This window comes from Perna viridis, chromosome 7 (assembly GCF_037379345.1).
Source record: "Perna viridis isolate PV_CMFRI_1.1 ecotype Kerala chromosome 7, ASM3737934v1, whole genome shotgun sequence".
Lineage (NCBI taxonomy): Eukaryota > Metazoa > Mollusca > Bivalvia > Mytilida > Mytilidae > Perna > Perna viridis.
The window spans coordinates 19,944,893-19,970,612 of record NC_142451.1 but is presented as its reverse complement, the minus strand read 5'-3'; the positions used below and the strand labels follow the sequence as shown (position 1 = coordinate 19,970,612).

Genomic DNA, 25,720 nt, shown 5'->3' with positions numbered 1-25,720 from the left:
AATATAATTCACTTTATTTAAATTTTGGTTCCCTTTTGAAATTGTATTTTCTAAGATTCTTTTTTTCAATTCTTGCCTGGCATTTTAAATTAGATTTTAAATATCTCTTGCGTTTTTTTTTAATAATAAGAAACTTAAACGGGCCACGCATAAAAACAACTTTTTTCTGTTCCAATTTTGACTTTTTGTTTTTAGAATTTCATATATATTCGTGCCTGCATTTTTCAAGGAGATTTCAGATATCTTTTATGGTTTTCAAGGTTTTGACATAATGCAATTAACGCAGAAATTTCAACTTGAAATGAAATTTAAATCATAATTATTGTTTCCCAATCATTCGTTGTGTCCAGAATTAACTGTTTTCAAGTGTGCTAAAAATTTTGTATTGTGTACACACTTGATGCAACAGAACATAGTTCTATATACTGCCACCGTATCATGATGTGGGCGGCAAAGCTCAAAATTATCCCGCACAATAGTTCAAAAGTCGATTTTAAGATACTGTTAGATTTCTGAAGTAAATGGTTGACTTGTAATAGACAAATAACATCTTAAATTTAAGAGTGACATCTCCAGATGAACAACTTTTTGTCGAAGAACCAAACTTTTTCAAGGACTATGTAGTTGAATTAAATGAAGGTGGACATCCAATGACATCGCCCTTAGATACCTATTGTCTTTGCGAAGACCAGGCAGGAAGTACTCAGGATTTGGAAGATTACAATATAGTTCATTGTAATTTAACAGAAAGTACCGAATACTGCTCCAGTGACACGACCTCAACGACAAGTAGTGTTGTTACTTCTCAATACAAAGAATGTCGGTCATCACGTCGCCGTCGGAGATCTGTTGTTGTGAATTCGGATGATGTCGTTGAATCCACTCCTTTAGAAATTGATGAAGATGAATCAGCTTCTGTAAGTGGTGATAAAATAGTTTTATGGCCTCTATCTTAGATATTTTTTTCTGCTAGGTTAAATCAAACCTTAATTGATGTACATATTTACTCGTAAGCCTGAAACACAACGATTGAACAAGAATCAAAAGAGTTGGTTAAATAGTAAAACATCTATGTGAGTGTTGTTATATATATTTAAGTTGCACGGACTTTTAGAAATGGTTGGACAAGAGAAACAGCTTTTACGGCATGTACTAAACTGTTAGAAGAAGCGTTGCCTGAAGATACATACAACGAACACATGGAATTATCAGTGGAAAATTTTATTGAATCGTGTGTTAAAGATATCGAGGTAGTACTTTATTCAAAAATACATCTTACATTATATATTATCCAGTATAGTAATATCAGTTCAGTTTGGTAGTTTTGTCATTACCCTTTATATACATAATCAAATTTAATGTACGAAAGGTTGAGTCTTTTCTATCATGACAATAAAATTGGGCAATTCCTTTTTTTTTTACTTTTAAGCTGACGGGCGATACGTCTTTTTTGTCTGACACAGTTGACGCCATGGTTGTTAATGTTTTGACAGAATTGTCAAGGAATGAATCATTATATGTTAATAATTCCACAGAGGGCAGTAAACAAACAGTACTGGACGAAATAACAAGTAGATTATGTTCTAACAATTGCAGCTCAAAAGGAAAGTGCGTTCAAGGTACTATTCTTATGTTTAACACGCTGTAATTCGAATTTGGTTAGATTATTTAATACTTCCTACAACCATTCAGTTAATGCGAGTGGTAATGGAATCAACTTGATCACTTATGTTTTGTCTTTTAATTATAATAGAATAATTAATTGTTAATAACCAAAATATTATCACGAGGCCGAAGATACCTAGATTTTACGAGTGTACGGAACTTGTTCCGAGCACGAGTTAAATCCTCATGCGTTCTTGGCACGAGTGATCATATTTCGGTTATTCACGATAACCAATCGATTATCCTATTTATTATATATATTTTCTTCAAAATTTATCGATATTTTCAATTTGAATTTTAAATGATTGATATCAAAGTGGTGACGTTTTGACGGGAGGTAGTCCGAGAGTGAAATTACCGAATTTATTTCACAGTGAGGTTATTACTCTGGAAACAATCGATAAAACACTGTCATCGATATAATAATTATTATTATTACTATAAACATTATTGATATTTGTCGTTTGTTTTTGTAGGATCATGTTCATGTGATGCTGGGTTCATGGGAGATGATTGCTCAGTTGAGAGTTCTATCCCACCTCGTAATATTACCGTCCCTGTATCGGGTTTATGTCAGCTCGGGAAGCGAGCTTGTAAGAAAACAAACCTTTATGGAAACTTTCTGACGGATGATGTATGGTACAAAATCCGACAATACAAGGTATAAGAATGACGCATGTTGATTAAATTCAGTAAGAGGGTAATCAATAAAAACGATATTTTAATTCCGATGAAATCATAACAAAAAAGACACCAGTTAAAGCTTGTTTTATTCTATCCTTTAAATCTTCAATAAGTATATTTGTATTCCAAATAGTCCAAACAATTAGAAAAATCTAGAAAACATAATCCTGGGATGAGATAAGATAACAAAAAGACTTAAGAGAGGACAAAAAATAACTACAATAATGCGCTTTGAAATAAAGTTAATTTAGCAACCCGAATTCCAATAAAACACTAGGGGTGTAAATCAGGCGCAACGGAAGAGCAAAGCGTCCTGTACTTGTTTAAATGTCTGCCGAGTTGTTCATAAAATGTTATATCCGAGGTAGTAGGACGAGGTAAAACTAGGACTATGACCCGATGACCAAACCGGTTCTCATGGAATAAACATTGCAGGCCCCAACATAAATGTTGGATTTTGCATGTTGAAATTTTCAAAGTACAATCTGCTCGTTTTCATCATTGTCCATGCAGTGTACTTGATGATTTTAAAAAAAACAATGACAATAATACTATTAAATCTGTATCAGGTATTTCTTGAAGATTTGTATTTAACTCCGATTACGTTTTACTTTCCTTCCTAAATAAATTAAACAAGAAATTGTAAATATAAAAAAAAAACAAACAATCAAAAAAAATATAATTAAATAAATAAAACGATTAGCAATATTAATATAATTGGTTTCGTTTCATATGTTTTATATGTACTCTATATTCTTAAAAGACAAAGAATCGAGTTGACACCTCCAAATGGTTTCTTGTAGTGCTAATTGTACAATTATACGACCGAATACCTCAACTCTTTATTTATAAAATAAAATATCATAAACAATACCACACACATAAAGTCGACATCATCCAAATTCACATTGTGCAAAAATGAAATGTAAAAACTATACTTTATGGCTATACTTTGAAACCTGTGAAGCCCAATTTGTATCACTTTGATATAAATGTACTTATATAACTACTATGACGAATCAGATTGATGAATCGAATGTCCAGTACATCACAGACTGGGTATCAAAGAAGGCTGAATACAGGAACATGTTTATGGTTACGGTTAGCCTACATGAATCTAGAAGAAGGAGATCAGCTACAGAACAATCATCGGAACCAGTAGGTTATGACATCAGTCTTTCTTACGATGGACAGAATTATGGAGAACATGTCTCTATCATTGTATATGATGATGAATGTTATTCCTGCAACTCTTCGTTCTTCTGTGTTTCTACGGTACGTAAAAGTAGCAAGAACCAGAACGTAAATTGTAAAAACTTTTTAAAATTATGTGCATGTCATTATATTGGAAGTATGGAAAATGGTTATAGAAAAGATTTAAAAAAAAACTGGTTATCTTACGTGTACGACTAAAGAATAATGTGGCAATAATTACAATATTAGGAACTAAAAATATAACATACAATGTTCAACTAATTCGGTTAAATTTTGTTTTAGGGAAATTGTAATGTCCAGACGATAAAAGAGCATCATACCAAAGGTAAGATGAAATGATTTGATTGACCCTGAGGAGGTAAACCAACAATTCAATTTGGTTTTATTAGTCTATTCTTAATTTCATTCGTTTTTATGCGGAAGTAAAATTCAGAATTGCAAAATGAACCCGATATGTATGAATCACTGGAAAAGTTTAAATCACGAATGATTGACAACACTATATTTATAATAGTATTCATTTATACATAAGTGGTATACTTCCTTTCCTTTGAACTCTAATATGAATTTAGGCTATACCTCTGACGGACGGAGTTCCATGTCATATTTTAGAAAAAAAAGCCTCCACACTTGCGGAATCGTCTACTACCGTTTCGACAAATTTTTTCACTTACGTCAGAATATATTTTAGTTATTCATAGTTCTACCCTGGATTTGACTTTTTATGGGTGCTTCTAGAAAAGTAGAGGACGCTTACCCTACTGGTGCACCTGGTCCATACTCCCAGTTTTAGTGGAGTCTGCTCATTTACTTTTCTTACTTTTTATGTATTATTTTGGTTATTTAATGTTCTTTGTTATGTATGTCTGTTTTCAATATCTGACCTTTGTCCCCAGATTACATTCCTTTGATTTCCGCTAAGATCTTGATTCCCTTTGATTATTTTTACATTCAACTCTCCCTCTATATTAAATTTTGAAAGTGAGATGTACATTACCTGTAAAGATTAAAATAAGGAAATAAGCGTGGAATTGTTTACGAGTTGAGCTGTATTTTGATGAAGATAAATGTCAATATTTTGATTAATAAAACATTCCCAATTAAGTAGATATACATGTGGAAAATCTGAGCAACTGCGTATGCAATTCACATCTAAAGCCCCTGGAGAAAAACTTCTTTTCTCAAATACGTCTGAGTAAAAAGAAGAAAATCAACAGATTTTATGTATCCTTTAAAACTTCTGTTGAAACTATAAACAACTTTATCAGGTCATACACATTATGCTCAACCAAATCGAATGTAAAGTACTGCTTTTTGTATAAGTGAACGTACGTAGGGTAATTTAGTAGCGTGGGCATCGTCTTACAATACTTACACAAGACTGATGTACACGTAAGTCTCTTTGTTTTGTTAAGAATTGCATGCTTGTAAGTCTTATGTAAGCTTTGTGAAACGGTGCCCAGGTACATGTAAGTAATTTATGAATAACTTCGTACTGTTATAATTTATGTAACTTTTTATTGTTATCAATAGAACCGCGTTTTTTAAAGTGTGGTCTCCTACAAATGCATGATCATCTGCGAAAACTGTTCGATATATAGCAGTTTTTGAAAAAAAAATAAGAATGCTTCAAGAAGGCGTCATTCTTAGTACTTTACTTCACTCGATGGTGTATTGAGCTTTCTTGTTCTACAGTTTTGATACTACTTATTTTTCTATACATTTTCAATTTGGATCTCGACCTCTCTAAGCATTTGGTTCCAATGCTGCTGATGAAGAAGAAATCTGTAATGTGCATATAGGATTCTTTATCTTGCATTTTCATACAATTGTTGATAATTTTCAAAAGACTTTTAAGTTCAAATTACTTATTTACTTCATGGTTTGGTGTATTATATCAACAGTTAGGGTTTTTATGTTTGATATGTAATTCTCACAAGCATTACAAAATGAGTTAGACATTTCAAGACTTGTCTTTCACAATGTTTGTACAAACAGAAAAAAGCAATGGAAAGAGAATTACATTTTTGGAAAAGAAATATTTCGAGAAATCCCTTCTGACATTAAACATGGACAAATTCTTTTTATCAAAATTATGTATTGCACAAAAAGAAATTATCGTTATTGGATCTGTTAAAACCAAACATACAGGACTTTTATCAGATTGAAATCGAAGCCAAATGAACAAAATACTTATGTTTACTGTAATGATAATGTATTTGCAGATAAGACATCGACTATAATAGCTGCCACCGTGTCATGTGCAGTTACCGTTGGAATTTGTGTCGTTCTTGGTGTAATCATATATAAAGTTAAATGTACAGTTCCTAGGTAAGTGGATATTTTTTCGAGTCAATTATGAGAACATAAAAATAAATGATGTTATGCAATAACTTACAGAAGTAAAGCAATACAAGTTATGAAAAAGTCATTTCTAAGGATCACGTTAATACATGTTCTATATGTTTCTCTGCTGTTATATATTTTCGTAACAAAAAAAAAAAAAAGAAAAAAATAGTTTTTCTTTTTATTAATGCAAACAATGATAAAAGAATGTTGTGATATTTGTGTAGTTGGAGTCACAATTTTCGATCAAAATCGAACAGAATCAAAGGAATTTGACGTATCGTACCCGTTTTATGTCTTCGTGAATAAAGTTACAGGCAACATTTTTTAAACATTAATAACCATTGAAATTCATTATAATAATAACTTGAGGACTGATACTGTTAAAATAAAAGTAATAACATGCCAGGTTTTACAAGTACACCTGCATGAAAAAAGCCCGAGATAAAGTTCGTACTATTTCCTTAAGTCTTACATGTGAAAACATGAAAACATTTTTGCCTCCTTGTGCAGGTCAAAGGTCGATGTTCTCAATAAGCAGTATACGGAAAAGAAGGGCGAACGTCAAAGAGAGAATTCACTGAGTGATATCCAGTTTCAGTTCAATGACGTTATTCATTTTCCCGAGAATAAATTTGACAAACAGCTTCCTCCGAGGAGTTTCGTGAGACAATGTGATCAGTTAGATCTCTAAAATAACAATAAACATTTTGTTGTCAGGGTAGATGATATAAACTTTTCCTTGATTGGGTATGATACTACTAAGTTACATGTATGTATGGGGATATGAAATGTAATGAATATTGTGACATGTAATTAGATCTGGACACCTTGTTTTAAGAGAAAATTTTGCGTACCTTGTAAAATCTGGAAAACCTTGTTTAAACAGAATGTTTTGTGCACGTTGTAAATATATGTAAAATGTATTTGTTTATTAAATAATAATCAAAAATCAAACACGTTACATGCATAATTCGAGATTTTGGCATTTGTAAATATGAATTTGTAATGTTCATAGGGCATGGGGCATGAATTAGAAAAATTGTAATCTAGAATTATTCATTTCAAATTATATTTTCATATTAAAATTGTTTTGTATTTACATAACAACAAACGTTGCAACTCATTCTGTAATTGCTATATGGCTACATTGAAATTGCTATCTAATTGCGTGTTATAAGTTTTGAAGATTTGAAATCATCAAATATGTATGTACAAGTACGAATTGTTAGGCAAATTTAAGATATAATCCCTGTCTCTATAAAACTCACTCATATTCTAGGCATTTATAATATAGATAAAAACGATGTATTCGAGTCAAACTTTTGTGATACAATATATAAACGAAAACTTAGTTGGGAAATTAAAAAAGAGTTTTTTATTCCAACCGTTATTTGTCAATTTGTTTTGAAATAACATAGTCAAGACAAGGTTTTATGTAAATTTATACAATTGTTCAGTATCTAAGCTTTAAAATTAGCCCATGTAACCAACATGTTGGTTTTATAATGTAGTAACCATGATACAACATTTAAGGCGTTTAAACGTTCTTGTGAATCAAAAGCCTGCAGTCTTAAATAAAGCACTTTTAATGGAAATATCCGATTTTTATTTTTTACCTTATATAAGTATGTTGTATATTGATTGCTCAACAGCATATTATTTATTTATAAAGAAAAAAAATAATACGTATTCGACAAATACTTTTGGGATTTTGAAACGTATTTGCCGTTCTACGGTTCGAGAAGAATTTTTTTGTTTATACAAACGAGGGAAGCTTTCTTTATAATAGGGCATTAATATTGCTACATATTAATCATTTGCTTTATGTATAAGTCTTACGTTTGTTATTTTGCAATTTGTATTTTCTTAAATTTTATTCTTCATTGTATCATTTCGTTTTTTTTTTTTTTTTTCATTCAATTATTGTTGTTAATATTATTTGTCATCTGTCTCGTTTAAATCTAATTGTGTGTATTAAGCATACATGCATATAAATTCAATATTACTTCAAAGGCCACATGAATATTACAGCTTGGATCAAGTTCTTTCATGATAACATAAAAAACCTGTTTTTATTCAGGTACTGGATCATCTAGAATACTAATTAAATATAATGATTTTATATAATTTTCGTAAAAACAAAACAAAAAAAAATATTCAACCCTTGAATAATGACATGTCTGTTTGGGTCAGAGACCAGTAAGAGATTTGTTATCCTTTGTTTTCATTTTAAAATATTAAAAAAATAGACATCATTTTTGAAATGTAAAAGTGTCGAAATCTTTTTCAACAAATAGATAATAGTTTCTGCTTTTTTACATGTATGACCTGTCCAGTATAGTCATGTTTTTCCATAATTACCACCCTAGCCTCCACATAAAAATCATATGGTAGTTTCAGCTTTTTAATGGGTAAACCTTCAAAATGAATGAAATTGACAATTCAAAAGAAAATAATGAATAATTTATTATTTACAATTCAGCTAGAAATAACATATTTAAGAAAATGACACAAAGCCATTCTAAAAGGAACAAATTGAAATTATGACATAATTTTTCGATTATAGCGCATTCAAACCTACTCAATGATGAAATCGTTTATCGTGCGTTAAAATGCACGCAAGGGATATTCTTTTATTTATGCCTTTGAATGCACGTTATGAGTGTTCAGTTATGATGCGTTTAATTTTTTACGAAACCAAAGTGCAAACTATCATATTCTGTAGACTTTTAATTAAAAATTATATTTATTATAGTCTATTTTGAATTAAACGTTAATGTTAAAAAAACGACAGTATAAATAATAAATAATATACACTGATTGTTGTACCTGAAAAAAGTGTTCCTTTTCCAAACCCGTATTGAATCTTTTTTTTTTCTATATAAATATACAGAGGACTTGTCCCTATTTCCACGACCACTCATCTATGATATAGTAATAATCAGATAGCTATAGTTTTTGTATGTGTTTTGTGCTATTATCCTTAGCCTTGATATTCATTCACTGTGGGTTTGTGCTGTTTTCAAATTGCTGAAAAAGTAATTGAAGTGAACTATCTTAATAAGGAATTAGTAATCAAAGAAACCATTATTCTAGCGGAAATCAATAAAATGTAATCCAGGAACAATTAAAGACAAGACACTGAAAACAGACGCACATAACAACAAATGTAAATGGACTGCTCGAACAACTCAAAGCTGGCAACAAGTATCAGACGAAGCGGTAATGGATAAATTTTCCGGTTCCAGGAACATTATTAATCCATCAATAGATTGTCATGCGTCAACTAATTGAAGTTGTGTCTTTTATATGACAAAATGACTGTTTTGCGGCTTTGTATCAGTCAATCTATCATATATGAAAAGTAATATTCATTTACTATTATAGAAATTTTGTTTGTTCCGTGACGTATTCTGCTTATTTGATAAATTTGATGCTGATTTTTTATGATTGACGTCGTCATTTGATAACTAATACAGCATTCACCAGAAGGCAATACAAGAAGACAATTCTACCTACTTCCTAATCGTTATTAAATCGTTTGTTACGATATGAAATATTGTAAAATATGACCTAATTATTAATAATGAATACATGTTTTGCTATATTTCATATTTTGAATTAAGAAAAAAAATCTCTATCCTCTGTCCTTACAAAGCTGTGTAAAAACGTATTGCTATAAAATGTCCTTTTAAAGGTACGAATATGTGTATAAATTCTTTGACGTCAATAGTTGTTATGGAAGTAGTACGTAATATGATATGTCACAGGTGTTTTCTTTTTTTCACCAACTACTTATTTAACGGATGTTAAACAAATGAAAAATTAAGCTTTTTTTTTGCTTAAATACTTAAACCCTATAAGAACCAATCAGTAGGTAAAGCATGGTATGAAAAAACTATAATTTTGATATTGTTAATTGACTATTTGCACCATCAGAAACAAGAAAGCAGAAAAGATTTTCCATAACATGCTGGACATTTGAGTTACAATTCATTGAAACGCACTGAAAATAAATATTGCAGGGAAGAAAACTGTCTAAAACCTCATTTTCCCAAACAGTATTGAAAAATTTCTGAGCAAATTAAATGATGCAGAGATTGGTGAGGTTTGATATGCATGTTTCTGATTTTCCGTTTTGCCTGATTCTTAAAACTTACATTTAAATATCTTTTTCAATGTAATATATATCTGTGTGTGTGTGTGTGTGTGTGTGTGTGTGTGTGTGTGTGTGTGTGTGTGTGTGCATTTGTTATGTTAAAATCATGAAATAATTTAAAAGAATAACACAGACGTTTTATAATCTTTCCTCAATATCAAAATATAAGTACTCCGATTACAATATGTGAATTGCTTTGTTTTGCTTTTTGTCATGTAATAGATAACACACCCAGACAAATGAAAACAAAGAAATAATGATTTTTATAGTAAAATTAGTTATAGGTTATAATGATCGCGTTGTTTCAAGAAACTCGTTGGGGACAACTCTTAATATGATCATGCGGATTGAACAGAATTCCATCAATTGGGTATCACCGATGATGCCCTCTCTCCGAAGGTTATGGTTAGTTTTCTTGTTATTAATCTGATAATAAATACGTTTTTCTTTGATCTATAAAATAAAACAAATTCATTTTTTATTTCATTTTGTGTGTGTTAATGCGTCTTTAAAGGCACCTAGTATATACACGTGTAACTATAAAGAACATGACACAGAAAGCCAAAGTAGTTACACGTTGTACATGTGCATTCTTCTCGTTTTTGTTATTTAACAAAATAGAAATTAAATATATACTTTGGTCTGTCCATAAAACTACCATCAGCCCATATAATTTTATACTGCTAAAACCGTATAGTATTCTTGATATACATTTTAACAGCCAACATCATCTTAACATTATTATTATACGTCAGGAGTTCATTACCATATAGTATGTTTGAAAATTAAAGTCAATCTGTAGTTCCATACAGACATCCTGCAGTGACTACCTGTGAAGTTGATAGTATGGACAAACTTTGAAATAGTAATGGTTATCTTTCAACGTGTCTCCACAGTGAGGATAGTTTGATTGATTGATTGTTGGGGTTTAACGCCCGAGCAGCATTTTTTCAGCTATATTCAGGCGATGAACATGAAATGGATTATACACTGAACATGAATGATGATGAAATGAAACAAGGGATGGCCACAAGGATAATAGGGTTGACAAATTTTGATTGCCACTAGAAAAAGGGGGATGGGTAAGATCGGGCAATTTAGCCTCCTGTGGCAGAGCGCAAAGGTTCCTACTCTTATCGAATACCAACGCAGGGTTCTTTAACGTGCGAGGAACGTGGCATATTTCCCAACACGGTGCACCACTATGGTTTGCTGTCAGGTTTTCCGAATAATAGCCTGACAATCCCCGCATGTAACATGCCAGGGCTACCCGAACCCACCACCTGGTGCGCACATCCCAGTTGCTCTGTGGCCAGAGCGTCTAGCCCCCGGCTAGGTTTCTGAGCACCATTTAGTCGCCTTTTACCACAAGCTTAGCGCTGCTGCAGGCCTATTTTTTAACACCCGGACCTGCACGGGGAGTGAGTATAGTTTGGATTACCAGTCAAGTGGTAAAGCTTCAAAGGAAGGTTCAGGTTGCCAACCTAACACCTCAACTGACAGAGCCATATGTTTTCCTTTTTTTGCCTATGCTGAAGCATTCAGGTGCTCTAGGGCTGAATGAATGTAGCCTCTCTTTGAAAACATCAACAGAGGAGCTATTTTTTTGTTACAGTCTGTTATAAATAAAATAATTGAGAGACAAAAAGTTAAGAAATAAATAGAATGAGAGTAAATATAAAAACAACTGATAATTGAAAAGTTCTCACATGTTGTGCCTGTTAAAACTGGACATTTTTTGGCGGAAAAAAGTTCGACCACGTTACCATGGCAACCATACATACTACAATGAGTTAATTTGATATTAATATTACATGTAGTAGTTTCAGAAATTTCCGAAAGTATGCGTGTCATACTCTATACATAGCTTGGTTGATATTAACAGAAAACTGATAATACGTGCAATCTAATAAAGAAGAAGTTAGGGTTAACATGTCTTCAATAACAAAGTTGTAAAAAAGAAGGATGTTTTAATGTTTTTGGCAAATTCAAAGGTTCTTATGTAAGGCCATGTACCAGCTGGAAATTTTGTTTTATTAACATGCTGCACAAAAATGCATTATGCAAGTTCAACTTCAAGTTACTTTTTGCCACTGTATTTTATATTTTGTTACCGATTATCAGATATGTGTCAGATTTTATAACGTTATCCCTAATATCAGTATTTTGCTTGTCCTGGCATTCGAAGATAGTATCAAAGAAAATGAATCAAACCAGATAATGAGAAAGTATTCTCTAACTTAGTTAATAAAGCACAAAGAACGATAATAGACCTGTACAATCCTTGCATTGTCAAAGCTGACAAACCAAAACAACCGAAGTTAGATTTGCTATAGTACATAACCCCAAAAGCATCAAATTTACAATAAATGATTGTTTGTCTATCCACAATAATCCGTACATTGATAGATATAAGCAGAACAATGAAAACAACTTTTCACACATTAAAATATACGAATCATTTGAGAAGACACCCATATTAAAACAAAATTGTTTAACGTATACAATACACATGCAATTGTTCGATACTTATGCGAAACCGCAAATGCTGTTATGAACATTTGGAAATCATTTTCGACAACAACGAAAGAATAATAATATTGATTAATAAAAACAGGCGAGGTTATCACAAACAAAGAGAACATCATGAAAATTAAGATGAAATTACTAGAAAAACATGAAAAAAAAAATTATAAGTTATGCAATTAAATATTCAGATACATATAAACAAGAGTTGATATTAAATAATATTACAAAAGACAATGATTGTGATTTGCGGTCTATGAACTGGATTCCGTAAGTCAACAGAATCTATAAAAACAGCGTAACATAGCTAGCTCTGCACAATATACTACCAAACCTCTTTCAAAACCTATATTCACATTTGTCAGAGAAGGTATCCTGTCTTACCACAATACTTGTTACTCCCGTTGTGGTATTAATTCAATGGGGATCCTGAAAAATCTTTTGGAGATCCTCGATTCCAGATTATTACCATACTCGGTTAACATCCCGACGCAAGTGCATAATACATCGTTGTTTCTCAAAGATGGTACACCAAGATACAAATATATAGTAGTCGGTAGATATTCCTCATACTTTGTAAAAATAATTCAAAATCATCTTCTAAATATACAGAAGATGTTTTCAAAACGCTGGACTTTTGTATCTACAACATATTTGTCCAGTGTGGTGGACGCGTCTTTTTCTAAAAACGGTCGGCATTCCGATGGAAACAAATTGTGCTCCTCTTCTTCCTGACCCATTCCTTTATTCCCATGAGGCTCACTTTATAACTGATCTGATATGACAGAAAAAACATCGTTTAGCTAGATCTTTTAATCTCATCTAGATGATGTATTATCGTAAAGCAATCCTCGTTCCGGGGATTTGATAGAACGCATCTACCCCCACAGAACTTGGGATAAAGTATACTACAGACACTATGAAGTCAGCCTCATGTCTTGACCTACACTTAGAGATCGATGGTAAAGGAAAAATATTGATCAAACTTAACCACAAACGTTATGACTTTTATGGGCGTCATCTTGAACTGGTAGATTGTTACGGTGAATCCATCTGCACCATGAAAACTGATTTGTTCAACTTGTCATAGTTTTCCTTTCCTCTTTCGTCTACCCCGGACTTTACTTTTTATAAGCAACTCGATGGGTGTTTCTAGAAAAGCAGAGGACGCTTACCCTATCGGTGCACCTGGTCTATCCTCCCAGTTTTTAGTGGAGTCCGAGTTGCTTTTTTTTTTACTTTTGTTACTCTGTATGTATTGTTATAAGTGTCTGTTTTCCAAGTCTGGTCTTTGTCCCTGGATTATGTTTGCTTTGATTTTCACTAGAATGTTGGTTCCCTTGATTTCTCCTTAAATGACATAGTCAATATACTCCATTCGTTGCCTATATCTGTTTTACCGCTTCAACGAATATTATCATTGTTTGTTTACCTGATTAAATTGGCTCGCTTTTCAAAAATCAAATTAAGAAACAGAAATTAAAAATGTCGTACTTGGATTGTTTTTGTGTTTGCACATACACAAATTATTATCATGAAAAGCGTGTGAATTAAGTTTAATGCGAAATCACCATTCACGTAACTTAATATGATGTCCGCATGAGATTTAGGTGAAAAAATGACTTTTGAGTGAAACAAGAAAAAGCCATGGTTTATAGTTTCATCTCGTTTCTCGTTTGACAGTTTTGATTACCGTGTTAATTAATAACTTTCTGTCATTATTTTAGTAAGTATCACCGGCAAACATAACAGCCATACATATAACTTGAAATAGATATAGTTTGAATTTCAATTTATTCAACTGCGCTGATGAACTTAATTAAAAGAATAATTTATTTTATTAACAAATACTTTATAGGATAGTCGGGTAGGGATGTATAACTCTTACTTCATGTGAAAATGAGACTCATTACAAGCTCATTGGCAAAGTCTGAAACCTTATTACTATTATTACAATAAAAATGAGGGTAATTGCGTTTTTTTTTACATTTATTAAAAGGAGTGCTGTCTATGACAGCTATCTTCTACACCGTGACTATCTGTGATCATTTAATTGTGATTGTGTTTGTTCCTATATTGGTATGCTGTTCCGATGTCTTTGACCTCCAACAAACGAAATCTTAAACAATGCTTACATTTTTAACTGACACATTTTTAAGCCAGAATATGTTACAAAACAGAACGTTTCGTTTATGGTATATTTCTTTTAAATTCATTGCAATGGTTAATAAGAGTGTATTGAGTTTCATTTGGAGCAATTTCTGTATAAAAAAACGCATTTATGTAACTCATGTGGAATCATCATTTTCACAAATAAATGATATTTTGTCGTGTTTTCCACACTAAAGTTTTTCTTTACGGCATGTAGTAGAAACTACACAAACTCACAAAACGAATTAGAAAACTTCTAATGACAAAGTAACAACATTATGAATACAACAAATAAATTAAACTTAACAGATCATAATATCATATATTGTACTAGTCATTGTCATTACCGTATCGGTGCACGTGGTCCATGCTCCCAGTTTTGGGTGGCGTCCGAGTTGCTCATTTACTTTTGTTACTATGTATGTAATATTTTGGTTAATTTTGGTTTTGGTTAATGTTCTTTTGTGTGTGTGTTTGTTTTCCATGTCTGGTCTTTGTCCCTGGATTACATTCTTTTGATTTCCGCCAGAATCGTGGTTTCGTTGATTACTCTTTATATATAAATAGATTTAAAGATTGTTTGCTACATGAATATCACTTACTCAGCTTTTGCAGTCATTAGTTTGTGCTTAACTAAGCCTATGATGACAAAAACTACAATTACTGCAACACCACAACAGACAATAATAACCACGGATACGGAGGCTGTTTCTGATTCATCTACCACCATAGATAATATAGTATTGTTGAAAATAAGTTCATTTTTATCGGCAAGCTCTAATTTTTACCTCTGATTTTGTAATAGATATTTTTGTATCTCCCATACGTGTGAAAAATCGAGTTACTATTATTTTACATTTTGTATATGTTATTTTGTGTATAGGTGTGTATATGTATATATTTCACAGTATTTTCTGTACGCTTCAATGATAGTGTTTAAGTACCATTCAGTGTTAGAATCGGGCAGTATGTGGCACATTATTTTTCTTCATTATGATATTTTTTTTGTCTCAAATATATTCCATACATCTAGAAATAACTGATAGCTATTTAAATTTTCCATGACGCATCAGGGTAGACAAACGAGGAAAGCAAAACTATGACCCGTTGAATAAATCAGTTTTTATGGTGCAGATGGATACACCATAACGATCCACGAGTTCATGATGACGACCATAAAAACTTCTGTAGTGATGCCTTCAATCTTGTAGCAACATAACCTGGAGGTTATGAGGTATAAGTATTTGGACAATGCCAAACAAATTCTACGGTTTTTTTTTCGTGTGCCACACCTTATACCATTTTCCCCGATTCTTAGACAAAGAAGTACTTAAATATTATGAATGGAAGTTCCTTACCTTTATTTGATATTACATACAAATACAACTAAACTAGAAATTCCCGACTAATAGTATTCAAATAATTCAAAAATACCCATTATTGTCATTAATTTCATTGATATGGCTATTTTTGTATCTGTAACTGGGATTCAACAATTGAAGAAAGGAATTCAATACTCTTCGTACCCTTTAGTAATCTGAATTATTAAAGCAGTCTTCTGATACAACACAGAAATACTCTAGGATGACAAAAGCTTTTGCAAAAAAAATTAGTCGATAATATTTCTTAGACTTATGAAGATATTTCATTCTGGGATTTAGATCTCAGTATACATTTGGTTCTTGTGCTGCAGATGAGATGATACATCGTGAGCACGTGCACGATATACCAAAATACGCAATATACAGATGTTTGGTATTTTTGTATTTATACAATTCCTTTTAGAAAACACCATTCATATATTGACTTGTTGACCTTGTTTGTAAGATATTTTAAAAATATTTCATATGCTCATTCTACAAAGGATTGTAAAGAAAATACCTTAGAAATACCAAATTTTTTACTGAAGAAAATTATCCAAAACCTCTTTATTGTTTACTACTTTAAAGTATGATTTGGACACTCATTGTATTAGCACATCCGTTAATGTAATGTCCAACCAACATATGTACACTTTTACGGGGACATAACCTTTTGTAGGTTTACATTGGTCTGGAACACTATGTCAGTTAACTGTTAGTGGTAATTTGTTTGCATATTTGTGTAGCGTATAATCAGTTAATATATTTCCTGTTTTCAAAGGAAACTTCCACAGCATTCTTTGCGCCTGTCCCAATGTCAGGAACTTGTGCCTATACCTATGTATACTGCTGTTTGAGGCCAGCTGAAGCCTGCACTTTGGTGTAGTTATTTCCTCGTCATTCATTGAAGACCAATGTGTGGATATTATTTATTTTCCTTATCTATGCAGCAATATACCTTCATCTCCTGCATATGGTATTTACATTCCACAGTGGATTCGCTCCGCTAGAGCAAGTGCTAACTACTCTGATCTTGTTGAACGTCATAAAGATCTCCGTAACAGATTCCTGAATCAAGGGTATGAGGAAATGCGTATCAAAAGCTTTCCAAATTGTTTTTTTTTTTTAGAGATAAAATTTCTTTTTAAATAATAAGTAATGAATATTTTCTATAATTTGTTCTGTGTCCTGATGTTTTCGCTGTTTATCGATTATGACACAAAAGCATGCGAGTACTATTTAATCACCGCCAGTATATTCACACAGCAATAGAAGAGGTGGGTTTCCAAATTTAACAAACCATTTCGATTGAAATATCTGTACCAAGTCAGGACCATTGCGGTACCAGCTGTTCCGTGGGTGTTATGTCTATTTTGCCTGATTTTTCTGGGACTATGGATCAGAAAAGTGTTTGGTTATTTTCTTGTTGCCTTAATTTTCTTGCCTATTTGATTTTGACCAATTTACTATGGATTATTTTCCACGTGTAATAGTCATTTTGAATTATATCTTATTTGTTTTATTTTATTTTTGCTCTTCTTTTGTGTTTTCCATGTTTATCTACAGAGCTGTGTCACTAGAGAAATCAGCTTTGGAAATCTGGTTATGTCCAAGATCACTGCGATATCATCTCCATTTCTAACTATTTCCTTTAGTCTTTAATGAAAAGTAAATCATGTTTGTTGCATGCATAGGGCCTCTATATTTTGGATATAGATATATATTTTTTTGTCTGTTTTCCATGTCTGGTCGTTGTCACTGGATAACATTCTTTTGATTTCCGCTAGAATCTTGGTTCCCTTGATTACTCTTTCACACCACTGGATCGATACCGCTGCTGGTGGATTTTTCCCCGAGGGTATCATCAAATCAACCCAGTAGTATAATTATAGGTTTTAACAAGACGAATGCATGAAAAACTGGTACAGACGTCGCCCAGTATAAAAAGGTCCGAACCTGACAACAGACCAGACACCCTTGTCTTGTAAGACTGTGGTATCTCCATGTGGGAATCATAGCACACTCCCATCTGGTACGGATAGTGCCCTGTCAATTCGAAAAAAGCACCTAATACCACGTTCAGTATGCAGCATTCCTATTCCAGTACAAAAAAATCCGACTATTTCAACGTAATCCAACCATGTTCCATCACTTTAAATGGTATATTTGACTACAACTATGACACACCACATTGTACTATAACAAAATATGGTATAAAAATTTCAAAACATGCAACATTCTAATAACCGACTCTTTCTTCACTAGTACCCTTACGGACAAAACTTTTTCACACAAGAAGTCACGATGACTTAAGTTGCTAATCAACTAACTTAATACGTCACCTAAGAGTCTCCATAGATGGTCTTCTTCCTTTCATACAAAAACACCTTCATCACATTCTAACTAAACTCTATTCTATACCTCTCTCTCTACTACACCCCCTTTACAAAACAAGTCTTGACACTCCTGTTTCTGAACCTACCTTATCATTATATAGACTTGTTGCCATCATTTTAGATATTGGTTTCCACAGACTCTTTAAACCAGTTTGTGAGAAATTCAAGATGAGGAAAAACGACCATTTTTTCCACTACCGTTTGTCAACAAAGGTATAGATGCAATTAATTTGGCTAACATCCGCCACCACAAAAACGTTACCAACAAAGTTAACCCATATTTCAAAGACAAATCGATACCAATTATTTCATATTCCTATACTTCACCCATTGCATCCAAAATATCAATTATTTAAGGCTATTGTAGAACCTTGGGATCAAGGACTTCAAAGCTAAACCACCTGACTGTTCTTGTAAAAACTCTCCATTTAAATATGGTCCTTCCGGTCACGTCGTTACGGGTGATTTGTCCATTATCGAAAACGAATCTCCTTTATAAAGGTCCCAAGTACCGTGAACCGTGCTTAATAAATTGGAATCATAACTTTAGAGTTCTTATGGATGCCGTGGAAGACTACGCAAGAAAATGGATAAAACGAGAACAAGAAGACATTGATTCTCTGTCACAGTGGTTAAAGGCTGTGAGGTCCTAAATTTTGAAACGAATGAAAGTTTTAAGTAGGTCAATTAGTGCCAATGCAACACTGATGTAGCAAAAACATTGTCTACTATACATGGCAAATATGTTGTCGTACCAGCAGACAAAGCCCAAACCAACATTGTTTTTTTTTTTCTGTAAAACATTTTACATCCAATGTTTATTATCAGAGGTAGACGTAGAAAATAATAGCAGTGATAAGACATATACTGCTACCACACTCTCCAAGGAAGAAATTGTAGAAAATTGCATAAATCTGTGCTATCCTCTTTTGGTCTCTCTACCAAGGATGATGACTGTGATTTACAGTCTATGTACTGGATTTCTAAACGCCACAAGAATCCATACAAACAACGTTACATAGCTGGATCTGCAATATGTACCACCAAAGCTCTTTCAAAACTTTTGACTTCTATACTCACAGCTGTCAAAGAGGGTTTGCAGTCCTACCACAACACTTGTTACTCCCGTAGTGATATTAATTCAATGCGAATCCTGAAAAAATTCGAAAGATCTTTTGGAGACAATCAGTTTAAGACTAATATCAGAATATAATAGTATTAAAACTTATGATTTTTTCAACTCTGTATACTTCTATTCCACATACTCAGTTAAAATCCCGACTTTAAAACATTATACATCGTTGTTTTTTTTCCAAAAAGGATGGTACGCCTAGATACAAATACATAGTTCTTAGTAGAGATTCCTTATCCTTAAAAAACAATTCCAAATCATCTTCCAAATATATAGAAGAAGATGTTTACAAAATGCTGGAATTCTTAATCGACAACATATTTGTCCAGTGTGATGGACGTGTTTTTCAACAAACGCTCGGCATTTCAATGGGAACAAATTGTGCTCCTCTACTTGCTGACCTATTCCTTCACTCTTATGAGGCTGACTTTATAGCTGATCTGATCCCAAACAAAGAATATCGTTTAACTAGATCCTTTAATCTCAGTTTCCGCTAAATAAATGACGTATTATCTTTAACATATCCTAATTTTTGGGGATTTGAAATATCGAATCTACCCCATAGAATTTGAGATAAAGGATACTACTGATACTATGAAGGCAGCCTCATATCTTGACCTATATTTAGAAATCGATGGTAAAGGGAAACTATTAACCAAACTTTACTACAAACGTGATGACTTTTCATTCAAAATTGTCAACTTTCCTTTCATCTGTGGCAACATCCCTTCAGCACCTGCGTATGGAATGTTTATATCACAACTCATACGTTATGCCCGAGCTTGCCGAGACTTTTTGTATCGTGCTAAAATTCTAACAAATAGTTTTCTTGAGGAGGATTTTGTTGCTACAAGATTGGAATCATCACTACAAAAGTTTTATGGCCGTCATCATTAACTCGGTGTATCCATCTGCGCCATGAAAACTAATTTGTTCAACGTGTCATAGTTTTCCTTTCCTCGTTTGTCTACCCCGACTTGACTTTTTATGAGCAACTCGGCGGGTGTTTCTAGAAAAGCAGAGGACGCTTACCCTACCGGTGCACCTAGTCCATGCTCCCAGTCGGAGTTGCTCATTTGCTTTTGTTACTTTGTAAGTATGATTTTAGTTACTCTTTGTTTTTGTTGTGTATGTCTGTTTTTCCATGTCTGGTCTTTGTCCCTGGAATACATTTTTTTGATTACCGCTATAACCTTGGTTCCGTTGATTACTCTCTCTTACAATATGAGGGGAGCATAACTTGCTTGCACTTCCGAAGCACCTGATGTCACACCCAGTTTTTTGTAAGAGTTGATATTGCTATTGCTTCAGTTTGTTCTGTGTGACGTCTTGTATTACTCATATCCAGTTTTTATGTGTACTCTATTTTGTTTCATTTACTCATTACGTATGTAGATCGTCTTGGTTTTCTGTTTTCATGTTTAGAACTTGTTATTGAATTTTTACGTAAGAGTTCAAAGACGAATTTATATGTGTGAAATATATTTTTTTGCAGTCATATTTGTAGGAAACTAAACTGTAGCTTTAAATCATTGTTGTTCTTACCAACTTCTGTATGTTTAGAGTACTTGACATTAATTTGTTTTTTACTTTCACGAAGTTTAAGCCCTGTAAACTGTAAAAAAGAAAATATTGACACTATTTGCTGTGTATGCTGTCCCTATTAATTGTCACACTACTGTTTGTCGCTGAATAACACACTATGAAATACACTTCATTATGAAACTAAGCAAACACTTTGTTAGTAAAAATAAAATCTTAATTGCTACATATCGTCTATTGTTTTTAATTATCGACAGACGTAGTCTTAACATGTAATAGATTCCAAAGGTATAAAATAAATCTTTAGTTTGAAGAGTAATCAAGGGAACCAAGTTTATAGCGGTAATCAAAAGAATGTAATCCAGGAACTAAGACCAGACACGGAAAACAAACATAGACAACAAAGAAAATACAGTAACTGAAATCATACATACAAAGTAACAAAAGCAAATGAGCAACTTGGACTCCACTAAAAAAATTGGTTGCATGGACCAGCTGCAGCGGTAGGGTAATTAAAAACTACAATAGTGTACAAATAATTTTGTTATCTATCATTGGTCTAGGTAAAAATTGTTCTCTTTATTATTTTCACCCAACAGCTTACTAAACTTAAAAATGAGACATTATGTGTTTAGCTGAAAAATCAAGTCTCTAAGTCAATATACTCCTACCATATTAGTATATATCTATAATAAAAACATGAAACAATCTAGTCAAATGATACAAAAAAATATAAAATAGCCCTTATATTTGAATTCAATCAAGTGCTGTACTTGTTTGTCATGTATTACATAATGTTAAAACATCTTGTCAATAGAAAATAATAAAAGTATGATATTATTGGTTAAAGTGATCCCGTTGTTTGACGAAACTCTTTGGGGGCACTTGTCTGTCAATTTTATCATACGGAGTGAAAAAGATTCCATCCAGGTGAACATCACTGGTTGTGCTCTCTCGCTGAAAGCTATTTTTTGTTCCCTGGCCCTTAATCTGCTCATTAAAAATGTCTATTTTTGATCTACAAGAAAGAAAAACATATTTTATTTTGTCGATATTTTCTCGCTTCTTGTGTGTCGTTCTGAGCACTTAGTAAGGACTAGCATTTATTTTGTTACAAGAACCTCAAACAAAAGGACAAATTAGATACAAGGCCAACATTTTCTTGGAATAGATACAGTCAAACGAATGTGCATATAAGGAACAAAATATAGAACATGCACAATAGTATACAACTTTATATTAGACGGAAACTTTGAATGCCAATTTTGTATTGTGTCTGTCAATAGATATGAAAACAGAGTACATTTTACAAATTATTTGTAAAAATTGTATACTTACTTTGGACCTGCAAACTTGAGTTTAAAGATAACAAAGCCAATGATTGCACATAAAACAACGATAACAATACATGATACAGCAGCTATTACTGTTACAGTTTTGGATTTTTCTACAAATAAATACCATATTGATAGAATATTAAAAGACTACACTGAGTATTTCAATATTTATGTCATCTTCAGTACAGTGTATATTTTAAACTGCTTTGTCGTTATTAGTTTGGCGTAGCTTACGGATAACTCTTATTTCAGAATACTTTTTCTTGCCAATTGAATCATTCCTTCAAAAATAAACAATTAAAAGCTCAAAGTGTAATGTGTACAAATATTTGGAACATGATTCAATACAGAAATGATATATACGTTTTAATACATTTTCTATTCATTAAACATACACTTAAAAATCAAATTAAACAAAACAAATGTTAGCATGCGTCTCCTTTGCGACAGTTTAAGATTTGGGAATTTAGAACAACGTTTTGATTCATTTAGTTATTGTGTTTAGTTTGTTTTTACCTTGTTGGTTTGTTTGTTGTATTATGTAGTTTTTTTTTTAATTTCTATATTGTTTTGTTTTTTAACTGTTAAAATTACCATTTTTATTGTCAGCATGGTCATTGCTCACGGATATATCACAGTTGCCCTATAACAAAGATTGTAACAACATTAAAATTCACACCGTATTGTATTCTCGTTTGTTCTAAACCTTGTTATACACAGGAAAAATCCATATGTTTTCATATGTTTTGAAAAAAAATATTTTAAAAACATATGTTTAGGACAACGAATTAATCGATGAAAAAAAATTAATAAAAAAAATCATATATTAATCATATATTTCCTATAGGATTTTGAACAGAAAAGAAATCTCATTTCAAGGTGCATTATTATGCACACAAAAAAATATTTCTACATAAGTCTTAACATATAAAGATCTGAATATATATGTTTTCCATATGTAAAATACAAATATCATGATGCAAATGCGACATACGCCAAAAAAACATTCAATAAAAAGCCTAAAGGAAATGGTATTTTTCACGAAAAACAGGCACACCTCACCAAAGTAAAAAGATTTATATGTAAATTCGTGCACTTTATGAAAGGGGATAGTTATGCAGTTTTATTTACCTTTATTTATAAATTTATAAATTTTGTCATTTGACAGTTCAAAGAAATGTAAGAGAAACATCGTATTTTGCACATATTAAGTCTATATTAACCTACCGAAGAAATACAGACGAATGAGGAGTTGCAGGAATAGCATTCATCATCATATACAATAACAGCGACATGTTCTCCATAATTCTGCCCGTCGTAGGAAAGACTGATGTCATAACCTTCTGGTTTTGATGGTTGTTCTGTAGCTGATCTCTTACTTCTAGGTTCATGCAGGTCAACCGTGACCATAAACATGTTCCTGTATTCTGCCTTATGTGACACCCAGCCTGTGGTGTACTGAACATCTGATTCGCCAATCTGTTGATCAGCAAAAATAACTTTAATTACATACTTTATTCACAATGCGTTGCTTTTGATATTTTTTTTTGCAATTTCAAACATAGTTTGTATCTCTCCACGTCTTTTGAAATACCTTGTTCAACATATATGATGATACTTTGTTTGAATTTAACTGCTTAAAATATGGTACTGAGTTGATTTGAGTATTTAAATGCAGTTCAGTTTTATTTTCTTTTGTAATATTAGAGTCCTACCTTGTATTTCCGTATTTTGTACCAAACATCCTCTGATAAAAACTTCCCATAAAGGTTCGTTTTCCTACATTCCCTTTCCCCAAGCCGACATAGACCTGACACAGGGACGCTAATATTACGTGGCGGATTTGAACTCTCAATCGAACAATCGTCTCCCATATGACCAACATTACATATACATAATCCTACAAAATTATACAACTTTTTACATGAAATATCGCTTAATGATACATATGACTATGTAGACATGATTTTACGCCTTCACTTACTCGCACAAATCTACCATATTTTGAACATTAATCGATTGATAAAATTTAAAACTGAAACTCATCGACCAAGCATAAAATACTTTTATGAATGTTTTTATCAGAAATACATGTTCGAAATGTTATAAAAATTATCATATTTTTTTAAAAAAATGAAATAAAATTATTGTATTTGTTAAAAGGCAGTAAAATGAGATATAAGAAAGTTATTCATTCATGTTTAATTCAAATTATAAAAATCGATAAACATTGGATTTGTTATCGTTAAAAATTGATGATCAGCAGAATCGACTAAATTGGAATGTTGATACATGTATTAACATTGAATAAATAGTGTTAACAAATTTTTGTGCGAATCAGTTACGGAAATCACAATGAAAATATACTTATTTTTTATATAAAAAGATCAGCATGGACAGTCGAAAGCAACATAAAACAAAAGGGGAGATATTTATTTATCAACTATTCTCAGAGTACAGATGAAAAAAACAGTATACCTCGGACACATTTCCCATTTGAGCTACAATTATTTAGACACAATCTACTTGTGATATCTTCTAAGATCGTTTGTTTCCCTTCTTTAGTAGAATTTACTGCATACAATGACTCGTTCCTGGTTAATTCTGTCATTATATTGACCACCATCGCATCAATAGTGTCCGATAAAAATGATGTGTCTCCCGTCAGCTAAAAATATTGAATGATAAGATGAGCTGATGAAACTACATAAAATGACATCAAACTGTATTGAACGTGCTAATGCTATATCAATTTGAAAAGGATATCTTATGTTCCATGCAGCAAATGAAATTCAGGCAGTTATTTTTTCTAACCAAAGTGGTATAAACTATAAAAATTATCACAATGTATATGGGGTATTAAAACACCATACCTCAATATCTTTTACACATGACTCTATGAAATTGTCAACCGATATTTCTAAAAATTCCTTGTAAGTGTCAGCAGGTATAGTTTCTTCTAGTTGTTCTTGACATGCGATATAAGCTGTTTCTCTAGTCCAGTTATTCCTAAAGGTCCTTGGTCCCTGAAAAACTCGCATATTCTTTAACTTGTAATATCAAGGCACGTTTTATTCAATAATGTTGTATAATTCAGAAGCTTTAATACTATCACTAAGCTTTTACCTAAAATAAGAACATTAAACAACAAATGCAACTACAAATATAAAGGCTAAAAACCACTAATTCCACTTTCCATAGGC

The 25,720-nt window shown here is 32.2% G+C and overlaps 2 protein-coding genes across 5 annotated transcripts in view; one reads left to right on the top strand and one right to left on the bottom strand.

The window, feature by feature from the left end:
- Positions 1-8,662, top strand: part of LOC148611718 (von Willebrand factor D and EGF domain-containing protein-like) — a 28,127-nt gene extending 19,465 nt beyond the window's left edge. For 3 of the 4 annotated variants that reach the window (XM_088592546.1, XM_088592545.1, XM_088592543.1), the window contains 8 exons: positions 563-919; positions 1,100-1,250; positions 1,430-1,619; positions 2,142-2,326; positions 3,373-3,624; positions 3,847-3,889; positions 5,790-5,895; positions 6,424-8,662. In XM_088592546.1, the coding sequence (XP_088448672.1) occupies positions 563-919; positions 1,100-1,250; positions 1,430-1,619; positions 2,142-2,326; positions 3,373-3,624; positions 3,847-3,889; positions 5,790-5,895; positions 6,424-6,604 (1,465 nt within the window). In that variant the 3' untranslated portion in view covers positions 6,605-8,662. The remainder of the gene's footprint in view (positions 1-562; positions 920-1,099; positions 1,251-1,429; positions 1,620-2,141; positions 2,327-3,372; positions 3,625-3,846; positions 3,890-5,789; positions 5,896-6,423) is intronic. The other variant, XM_088592544.1, reaches the window with a different exon arrangement.
- A 13,076-nt stretch (positions 8,663-21,738) lies between these two features.
- LOC148611717 (von Willebrand factor D and EGF domain-containing protein-like) overlaps positions 21,739-25,720 on the bottom strand; it is a 31,048-nt gene continuing 27,066 nt past the window's right edge. The window contains 7 exon segments of the mRNA XM_088592542.1: positions 21,739-22,198; positions 22,519-22,627; positions 23,112-23,160; positions 23,745-23,996; positions 24,233-24,417; positions 24,996-25,185; positions 25,391-25,543. Coding sequence (XP_088448668.1) covers positions 22,018-22,198; positions 22,519-22,627; positions 23,112-23,160; positions 23,745-23,996; positions 24,233-24,417; positions 24,996-25,185; positions 25,391-25,543 — 1,119 coding nt within the window. The 3' untranslated portion in view covers positions 21,739-22,017.